This window comes from Chaetura pelagica, unplaced genomic scaffold (assembly GCF_000747805.2).
Source record: "Chaetura pelagica isolate M959 unplaced genomic scaffold, ChaPel_1.0 scaffold142, whole genome shotgun sequence".
Lineage (NCBI taxonomy): Eukaryota > Metazoa > Chordata > Aves > Apodiformes > Apodidae > Chaetura > Chaetura pelagica.
In genome coordinates, this window is record NW_009952973.1 from 10664127 (window position 1) to 10674572 (window position 10446).

General features: G+C 37.2%; 1 protein-coding gene across 1 annotated transcript in view; it reads right to left on the reverse strand.

Annotated features, from left to right (window-relative positions):
* The window catches only part of AGA (aspartylglucosaminidase), a 12884-nt gene extending 2665 nt beyond the window's left edge, over nucleotides 1-10219 (reverse strand). The window contains exons 1-7 of the mRNA XM_009996010.1: nucleotides 10210-10219; nucleotides 9782-9935; nucleotides 9033-9145; nucleotides 4213-4325; nucleotides 3055-3169; nucleotides 1076-1151; nucleotides 457-564 (exon numbers count right to left, since the gene is read on the reverse strand). Coding sequence (XP_009994312.1) covers nucleotides 457-564; nucleotides 1076-1151; nucleotides 3055-3169; nucleotides 4213-4325; nucleotides 9033-9145; nucleotides 9782-9935; nucleotides 10210-10219 — 689 coding nt within the window. The remainder of the gene's footprint in view (nucleotides 1-456; nucleotides 565-1075; nucleotides 1152-3054; nucleotides 3170-4212; nucleotides 4326-9032; nucleotides 9146-9781; nucleotides 9936-10209) is intronic.
* Between the last annotated feature and the right edge of the window lie 227 nt (nucleotides 10220-10446).

Here is a 10446-nt window from a genome sequence, read left to right on the forward strand (position 1 = left end):
AACAGCTATATTTTATCCATGTTATGCAACCATGACGACAACACTGAAACACTCCTTCCAGTTTCAAATCAGATGCAATTACACAGGATTGTTACAGTGACACACCCCCACCATCCTGAGTCATTTGGTACTCACCCGACATCCTATCTAGTATTTATAACACTTATCTCCCACACAGCAAAATACTTTGGAAGAGAAAGGTAATCAGTTCTGTTAAAAAATATGCCAGTTGGGAACATACTCAATACCTGCTGCCTGTTTATTCATAGCTTGCCAGTACTTAAGGGATCTGTCATCAAGATATTTAGGAAGTCACTCCTTTTAAGACAGACTAAGTATGACTTGATTCTGCTACTCTTCTTTCCCCTTTCATTCCTTCCTGTCTTTTTAATTACTTTATTTGCTAAGTGCACATTTTGTTAGAGAAATTTAGCAAAGTCTACCCTAAGGACAAACCTGGGTAAGAAGCGCATCATGATGTCACCATCCCCAGTAGCTGCAGCTGCTCCAGCTGTACTATCTGCATAGGATCCTGCGCCAGCTATTGGAGAATCTCCTACACGGCTGTAGAGAACAATGGAAAAAAAGAAACAACTGGAAACTATAGAAAACTGTAATTTACTAATTCCAGTGGGATTATGTTAATGTAATAGCTCTTGGCCTGATACTGGCATACTATTAACTTAGTCACCTTACTACCTCCAGTTGGGTTAGCATTAAACACACAGGAGGACAAAACAAGTACAGAGGTTCACTTCACTTTTCTTAAAACTATTGATGAAAGTGATAACATGACTGACCTGAGGCTTAATCCACCTGCAATGCACAAATTTTTGTTATGATACCGACTGCAGTTAGGGCAGTAAGGTTTAATCAGTGGGCAACAGTAAGCAGCTGGGGACATCTGTATACTCAATAACTTGTTGCTAAATCCGGAAGTTGCCTGACTCAGTTGACAGACATGATTCCTAACTGTGTAGGAAAAAAAATAAATAAATCTTACAGCCTTTAGGATAAGCTTAGGAGAGGAAATGAGGTGGGAAAAAACATTTTTAATAAAACCAGAGATACTAACCCTGGAATTTTGTGTACAGCACCATTAGTGGATGTCCCAGAAGCAACAGTTCCACTCCCACCGATTACAACCATACCTAAAATTCTCAACAGGGATGAAACATATTAAAAAACACTCTTAAGAAATGTATTAAGTTGGCACTATGGTTATCAAACAAAGCCACATACCCAAACTATTGAAATTAATGAAATCCTGAAATACAAAAAAGTAAGACTCTTAAAAAAACCCAAGTTCTTTTAAAAACACATTTGGTAACTTTTTGGATGTATTACATGAGCTTAAAAAGAAATCTAAACCAGTGAGTGCCATACTGCTCAGTGTCATACTGCCCACATCTCCTGATATGCACCTGTGTTAATCTGTAGAGACCAAGTACCTGGTGTCACCACATCCTGTACCAGTACCATCAGAAAAGCACTATCTGGAAATTTTAAGTGGTGCTCGAAGGAGGTGACAAAAAGAAATAAAAGTCAGAAGGTTGAGTTTATATTTGGCAGAAGGTGAAATACTGCCTACCAAAGTAACAAAAATTACATGACGGGATCAAATGTATGGATGAGCCTATCACTTACTCATTTTGTGCTGATAAGGAAACCACTGTCTTATATTAGAGAAGCTTAGATTACCACTTTGAAAAGGATTTGGGATCAGCTGCTTCTCCACAGAGCAAGCCTTCACCTCATTAAAGATAGGGCAGGAATTGCTGTTGGCATCAAGCTCCACTGCAAAGCAAGAGCCAAGAAGCAGAATTCAGAACAGAATTCTTATTCTCCGACCTCACTAAGCAGTACCTCCTTCTCATAGAAATGCTTCCTGACCAGGAGAAGCTAAAAGCATAGAGGCACTGACTCTATGACCAGCATTTACCTCTGCAAAGAGACTAAAAGGTCATCAGTTCCTATCAACTTCCCAAATGCTTTCTCATATTAAGACTCTTCTCATAATGTGTTAGCCACAGAGGTATTTCATATATAAAACAACAGAGTGGGAGAACTGGAAGTACAAATGCAGAGTGCCATCATTTACTATAAAACAGCTTAGGACTACTTAATGATACATCAATTCCTGAATTGTATTTAGCAGATTCCACTCTAATCCTGACACTCCACAATTTCTGAGTTTTCTAGCATACTAAAGACTGTATATCCCAGTAAAGAAAGCTACCTAGCAATTTAAGAATTTGGTAGGTTGCCTGACTTCTGTAGAACATTATTAGGTTATTAGTCGGGTGGACTGGAAGAAAAGAAGACAGATTCACACTTGAAACAACTTCTTAATTCTTGGTATTGCAAATACTGTCAAGCAGAAAGTTCTGAATTGCTGAACAGAGAAAACTCAAAACTAAACAAAAAAGTGCAAGTTTCAAGACTAGACAGTATAAAGATTTGAAAGACATAACTCTTTTAACCACTCCAGTCCTCTGTCTGATTGGCTAATTAATCAGCTTATATGCTTAGCAATTAACAGTCCTCAATCAGTAAACTTAGAAGTTTTTGGGACTACTACTGCTAATCTGTTTTAAGCATAGTAGTTTCTGTAAAAATGTATTGATTTAGTCTAAAGCCAGAATAGAAGTAACATGAAAATAAGCTTTAATTTGTAAGTTCAAGGACTGCTTGACAAACATTACTTTTGGTTGACAACAGGACTACCTGTTTACCCATTTCTTCCACCACAGCAAAGACTTTTAAGTTGGTTTGAGAGCTACAGGGGACACTTGACCTAAGTTAACCATAATAAAGATAAAAATAAAGGGGAAAAAATGAAGGAAGTGGTTGTGCAGCTAGTGCACTGGAGAAAAAACAACCCCAAAAACGAAATCCTACTTATAGGTACTCCAGGCTAACGCATAAGAACAGAATCTTGGACCCACTGTAAACAGGAAATAATGCCTATATGAAATACTTTTCTTCAAACATTTAATACATAAGGGAATGAGAAAAAATAAATCAGCATGAGAGTTTTCAAAAGTTGTTTACCGATAGTGTCATGATCATGAACACTTCTTCGTGAGAGGGTCTGTTTTTCTTTGAAAACTACTTTTTCAGGCCGTTTGTATGGTCCACAGGATTTTGCAGAGTCTGGTACCACATTCTGTAATTATTTTGTGATTTGCATGAATGTCACATTACAATTAATTGCAGATAAATTTAAAAATACTACAATCAATACCTACAATTTACTACACACGTATCAGATTCCCAATACTTAAATTACACAGCTGTACTGTAATCCAACAAGTTTTTTTGCTTAAAGAACAAAGATTGACTTCTGGTATTATATGGTACATTATTGTATAGCAAAAAAGTTTTTCCTACTTGAAAGTTATGTTTTCAAATTAAAATTCTTCTTTGCTCAATTCACTGGTAAAAAAACCAAACTCAATCTTCAGAAAAATGAAGAATATTTGTTAAGATAAAAAAGCAACCAGATTAACTGAGCTTGCTCTACTAATGTCAGGTTAGTATTATCAAATCAGTAATATAGTAAAAATATTTTCCTAACTGAAAACCAGAACATGTACTGAATTAAAATGGTTTTCCCACAAATGGTTAAACAACAGCAGTGTTTCATAACCAAGAAATAATGAAGATAGTGTACAAACATGTAGAAATCTGCAAACATCAATCCCAAGAAAAAGAAAAAAAAACCCCAAGCAACAAACCAACCTCACCACAACAGGCACGTTTAATGGACAGCCACACTAATTTGATGTGTTCACAGATCTGCATAACTGAATTCTGCTACTTGAGGATGTTAATTGCTACTGTAAAAATTTCTGTCAGAAATTTATACATGTATAAATTAAATTTATACATAAAAAAATAGATGCACTGCTTTATTTAGTTTGAGAAGTCCTGTCCAAATTTAAAGCTAAAAAAAAAAATTAATTCTCACACCAAAACAGTACTGCAGCAAGGTCAAAACCAGCAAGATCCAAGAAATAGGAGTTAGACACATCCTGTGTCTACCAAATGCTTGGTTATTCCAAGTTTGTTCTGCTTAATAAGAAAAACATTTTTTTTAAATTATACTTCGCTTGTAAAAGACAGCTTCAATGTAAGCTGAAAGGAAGAAGTCAAGCTACATTACTGGCTTTCTAATCCCTCCCCTTCACCACCAGCACTGTACTGTACCTTCCAATAGTTTGGCTGACAGCTTTGATTAAGCCAATTTGAATACATCAAAAGAGATTTTTGGGTAGTTAAATCTTCATATGGAAACCCCATTCTTACAGCAAACAGGGAGGCTTGAAAAGCAACAACAAAACAAAAAGCATTAATTTATTCACATTTTTATATATTTTACAATAATGCATTCATGTAATGTTATCTAGAAATCAAGAATTTTTACTTTCTCTATGGAGATGAGAAACACGTCTTTGTGGAGCAGTATCAGTCATTATAGTGATGTACAACTGCAGTAACAAACTCTCCCTACATTGGCAGTATCAAATTTTCTCAATTCACTATAACCATGTTACACATCTAAGTTTTACCATTGAAAAAGAAACAAATTCAACTGTGTTAAGCAACTAGACACAACCTGCAGCAACAGTGGCCTGGGCTGTGCATGTCATGGAAATATTTAAATAAATTATATAAATAATAGTATATTTTCCTTAAAAAGCTAGTATTTTATGAAACATAAATAAAAAAGCAGCATTTGTCCGTAAAACAATCATACTTGCATAAATCAATTCCCCAGTTTACATCTTATTAAACCTCTTTCTTGAAGCTTTAAAAGTGACTGCTTCCTTTTCAAAAATGAATATAGGACATGTCAAGGGAGCAAAGGAAATACCAACACAAGCAATGAAAGAATGCTGCACTTCTCAAAATGGCTTTTATAGTTAGGGAGAGGGAAAAGAAAAAAAGATTTACTGTTCTTTCATCTTTTAGTTGTAGATACCTTTGATACGACATAGTAGCAGATACTGTTGCCAGTTCAGATGCTTGAACAATTTCAGTTACCAATCCTTGATAATAATGTCACTATAATAACACAGCTGAACAAGCTTCTCCAGACCAAGAATTAAGAAAAGCCTTCAATTATTTCTGGATAGTTTTTCCATTTTTTCTAACAAACTAATACAATTAAAGTCTCTTTGCATTAAGAGCAAAAGAAAAGTGACAGCTTCAATTACACACGTTTATTTTCCCATTTCTAGAACAAACAGCTTTGGGGTTTTTATTAAGGTTAAATTGTGCTTGTGCACGTTTGTCAGTCATTCTTTCATGACTTTTGAAGCCTTTTTTCTATTCCAGGAAGCAGAGTTAGTTATTTTTACTCTCTGAACTTTTTTCTTGGACTATCGGTCTAAGTATTGCAAGGACAAAAAGGAAAAAGGTCAGACACACTGCGATTATGAAGCTTTCCTATCTATTGGACACAAACCTGAAAACTTCTTGGCAGATGATAACCAAAATCATTCTTTTTCTCTCTCACTTGTAATCGCTCTGCACTCAATGTCCCTCACCAGCTGCAGTTCTACATTGGTGTATGTGGCCTTTATTGCCAGTTTTCTATGACCTAACCTAAAGAAATCAGGCAGTGAAGGCAGGAAGTAGCTCTTTTAACACTGCAATAAGTCATCAGTGTGGTTAGCTGTTCAACAAAAGCAATACCAACTCATTTTTATGTAGACCACTGTCATTATAAAACTTAGCTGTAAAAACACACCAGCTTTGTTTTTATTCTGGCTTCTATCTGCCAGAGTAAAAGAAGACATCAGGTTTGAACTGTGACATCTTTTGTTTGAGATAGGTCTTATTACCACCGTCATCCTCTTCAGAGCTCAATATAGCTTAAACTTTAACCATAGCTCAATTAGCTAAAAACTAGTCACACAATCACCTTCCTCATGCAGTATGATACAATGGCTTCTTCATTTCCCCAATGTGAATTATTTCCAAAGCCTCTTTTTGCATGGTATTTGGTGTTTTTTTTTGTTGTGCTTTTTTGTTTTGGTTTGGATTTTTTTTGGTTGTCTTTTTTCTGGTTGGTTTTAGTTTTTTTTTTTCAAATAATGCAATTTAGTAAATTTTCACTTACTGAGAAGATAATGGAACAACTAGTCCTGGAAACCATTTCCAAGCTCATGAACCCCAGGAAGGATGGAGTATTCAGCATGGCTTCAAAAAAGGAAGCCATCCTTGAGCAGCCTGCTAACCATCTATGATGAGCCAACTGACTTGGCAGATGAGGAGAGAGAAGCAGATATTGTCTACCTTGACTACCATAAGACTTTTGACATTGTCTCCCTTAGGATCCTTAGAGAAGATGATGAATTTTTGGCTGGACAAACAGTGATGTGGACTGTAAACTAGCTGAAGGGCTGAGCTCAGTGAGTGGTGACCAATGGTATGAAGTTTAGTTCAAGCCAGTAACAAGCAGTGTACCACTGGGGTCAATATACTGTTCAATATCTTCATTAATGATCTGGATGATAAGAGAGAATGTAGGTATCCTCAGCAAATTTTGCAGATGATATAAAACTAGGAGGAGTGGCATTATGCTGGCATTCAAAGTGATCTCGACAGGCTGGAAAAATGGACTGATCCGAACCTCATGCAGTTAGACAAAGAAATGCAAAGTTCTGCACCTGGGGGGAAACAACCTCATGCACCAGTACCTGCTGCGGCCACCCCGTCGTAAAGCAGCTTGTCTGGAAAGGACGCGGTTCTGAGGGGCAGCAAGCTGAATGTCAGCCAGCAATATGCCCTTGCAGCAAAAGCAGGTAAGAGTGTAGGTTACACTCCAGGATTAGGACAGGTGCTGCAAGCAGGTTGAGGGAGATGATCCTTCCCCTCTACTCAGCACTGGAGAGGCCACACCTGGAGTACTGTGTTCAATTCTGGGCTCCCCAGTACAAAAGACACAGGGACACACTGGAAGTCCAGCAAAGGGCTACAAAGATGATTAAGGGACAGGAGCACCTCTGTTACGAGAAATGGCTGGGAAAGCTGGGACTATGGGACTGTTCAGCCTGGAGAAGACAAGGCTCTGGGGGATCTCGTCAGTGTTAGAACATCTGAAGGGAGGGTATAAAGAAGACACAGTCCAGCCCTTTTCAGCCTCCTTCCTTAGAGATATTCATAAGCCATCTGGACATGATCCTGGACAACCAGCTCTAGGAGGCCCTACACAAGCAGGGGGTTGAACCAGAAAAACTCAAGGCCCTGCCAACCTCAATCATTCTGTCACTCCACTAAGGAACTCTTCCTTAAGTTCTCTATGTACCAAAGGTTTCAAAATACTTAAACTTCAATTTCTTACTCAAATTAAAGAGAACCATGAAGACCGTTCAGGTGCCATGACACTCTTAACAGATTCCATCAATGTTTTTAACACTGAAAATGAGAATTTTTACTTCCATTAAAATTTTTACTGCCAGGAACAACGTACTGCTTACACATCTAAAAATGATCAACTAAACAAAACTAAGGTGTTCTACAGTTCACCTCTTCATCTCTAGCATCAACCACTTATAGAAACAGAATTTTAGGAGACAGGCAGACTTTTCTGGATCATATCACTAAAATATCAAAATAAAAGTGCATTTTAGTCTGCAATTTTCAATTTAGTGCAATAAATAATAAACCCAGCAATTTTGCATCTTGAATAAAAAAGCCTGCAGAGACTATACACATTTATATTAAAAGGTTTTACTATTCTACCTAGCTTTTCTGGTGTAAATATTTTTATTTAGAAAATAAACTATGTTTTTTCTTACATGCTGACTTGAAGGTTCAAATATAATCTCCTGAAGCTATAGCTCTGTTTTCTTTTTATCAGTCTTCACCTGGTAAAGACAACTATAGTTTCCAATATCCAAGTTCCTACTTGCACAGAAAACACATTCCTTCACTGCTTTGATTTATTCATAACATCTATCACCATCTCCAATTTTTACTCAAATATGTCTTCAGCTTTCCTGTCTTTCTTTATCCACTACTGCTAGACAGCTTGTTCTGAGGAAGTTCTCACTGACTCAGCAAGGACTCAGCATAACTGCCTTGCCCACAGGACTCCATTATGAAAAAAGCTATCTTCTTAGGCTAGAAATTGTATTGTGAATCAACACTTTAATTCTCCCATTTCTTTCCTTCCCTACCTTTTCTGCTTATTCTACCAATCAAAAGTTAAAAATATTTTCATAATTATCAATGATGGGGAAAGGAGTATTATGAGCATTTTATAGAATCATCATAGAATCACAGAATGTCTTCACTTGGAAGGTACCTCTAAAGGTCATCTAGTCCAACCTCCCTACAATAAGCAGGGACATCTCACACTACACAAGACTGCCCAAAGCCCCATCAAGCCTCTTCTCTAGCATGTCTTCCCCCAGCCTGTATTTGTATGTCTGGTTGCCCCAGCCCAGGTGCAGGATCCCGCACTTTTGAAACTCATGAGGTTTGCCTGGGCTCACTTCTCCAGCTTGTCCAGGTCCTTCCGGATGGCATCCCATCCCTCTGGTGTATCAACCGCACCACTCAGCTCGTGCCCTTGGCCATACTTGCTGAGGGTGTTCTCAATGCCACAACCAATATTATTAATGAAGATATTCAACAACACTGGTCCCAGTATAGGCCCCTGAGGGACACCATTGGTCACCATCTTCCATCTGGACATCAAGCCATTGACCGCTACTCTCTGGATTCTTCCTCTTCCATTTAAATGTGACCAATTTTTTTTTCAGCATCACCTGTAAAATCTCTTACCAAAGCCATTTGCAACCTACTCATAGCCAACTGCTTAAAAGAAATAAAATCTGCAAAGGTATCTCTCTTTTCAGACCTTCTGAGAAATGCATTTCTGAATTATTTTCCTAGATTCATTTGATTGTCAGGGAATCCTTCCACTTATATTACCAAGCTTAAAACATTGCAATTTTAACAGAAGGTGTTTTAACGAAGAGGACATGACTTGGAAACACTTGAAGGAATATTACCTGATTCTCCCACTAATAATGTATGCTTAGTGTATTCCATGACCTTTCGTGCTACACCAATTGCATTTTTTACACGTCTGAGATCTGCAACTGCTCCAACCTCCATAGTGTTGCTGGAAACAAGAAATATTGAAAACTTACTAAAAATACAACAATAATTGTACATTTTATTAGACAAAATCTGTTCTCATCTAAATTAGAAAGCTTGTTAACATATTGCTTTAATTGTTCTATGCCAGAGACAGATAGCATCATACTAGTAGGGAAAAGCTTCACACATGTATAGTTTCCTTTCACAGGCATGGGGATGTTGTTCAAGTAATAACAATTCCACCTACAGCAATATTTCCAGTAGAGGAACAATTTTGTTACAAAACCTCATAACATGAACCACACACTTGCAATTACTTTTTAATTAGGACAGCTTTAAATGGTAAAGAAAGTACAGAAAACAATTTCTCCAGAAATGAAAAATTTATGGAATGAATGTAAAGCAAAAGCTTACAATGCTACAAATCACCTGCTTTGCAACTGCAATCTAGAGCTGGATTACTGCACTTCATGTAAAGATACAACAACAAACATGCTTAGCTACTCTTCCATAACATAGGTACCTTTCCTAGTTCTCACAGTTAACATATATAACTTGTCCCACAGTCAGCCCTAAACCCAACAAAATCTCTGTAACAACCCTTACATTAAAGTGTGCTAAAATGACAGGGATCATTCTCTCCACGTAGTTTTCTTACCCATCCATAATCATTGCGTCCAGTGTTGTTTCTCCACTTTCATCTGGGCTTCCTCCATATCCCACACTCCCGTCACATTGGTCAATCTCACACTGACCACAGCCTTTCTCAACAGCATCCAGCTCAGAACCCCCCATATGTAATACTCTCCAAGCTGCAATCAACACAGATAATTAGATGTCACCAGTGAGAACAAGCTCCACTACTGCTTTAAAGAATATTTTAAAGATAGACATCATGAAGAAGGGCTATATCAGTGGACAAAAAAAGTAAACTATAACTCATAGATGAAATGAAGTCATAACAGAAATATCTTCAAAAGAATATAAAGCATAACTTTTCTAAATACTGGGGTTTTTTAAAATATCTGATTAGTGTTTCTAACTGAGAAACAAAGTTTTTTTCTGACTGGGAAGGTGTAAATTTACTGACAACCATCACGACTTCCACGTATTAAATAACCTCCTCTGCACAGAACCAACCATTACTTTATTAAAGCCTTTTTTGGGGAAGGAGAGAGGGAAGCAAAACTTGTCTCTACAAAAAATAAAACGTTGTAAGAAGCAGCCCTCAAAACCTTAATATGAGACTACCAAGAGTCCAGCTGCAGAAAAAAAAATTAAACATCTACACCATAGTGATCTAAAAGATCTAAACCTACAACA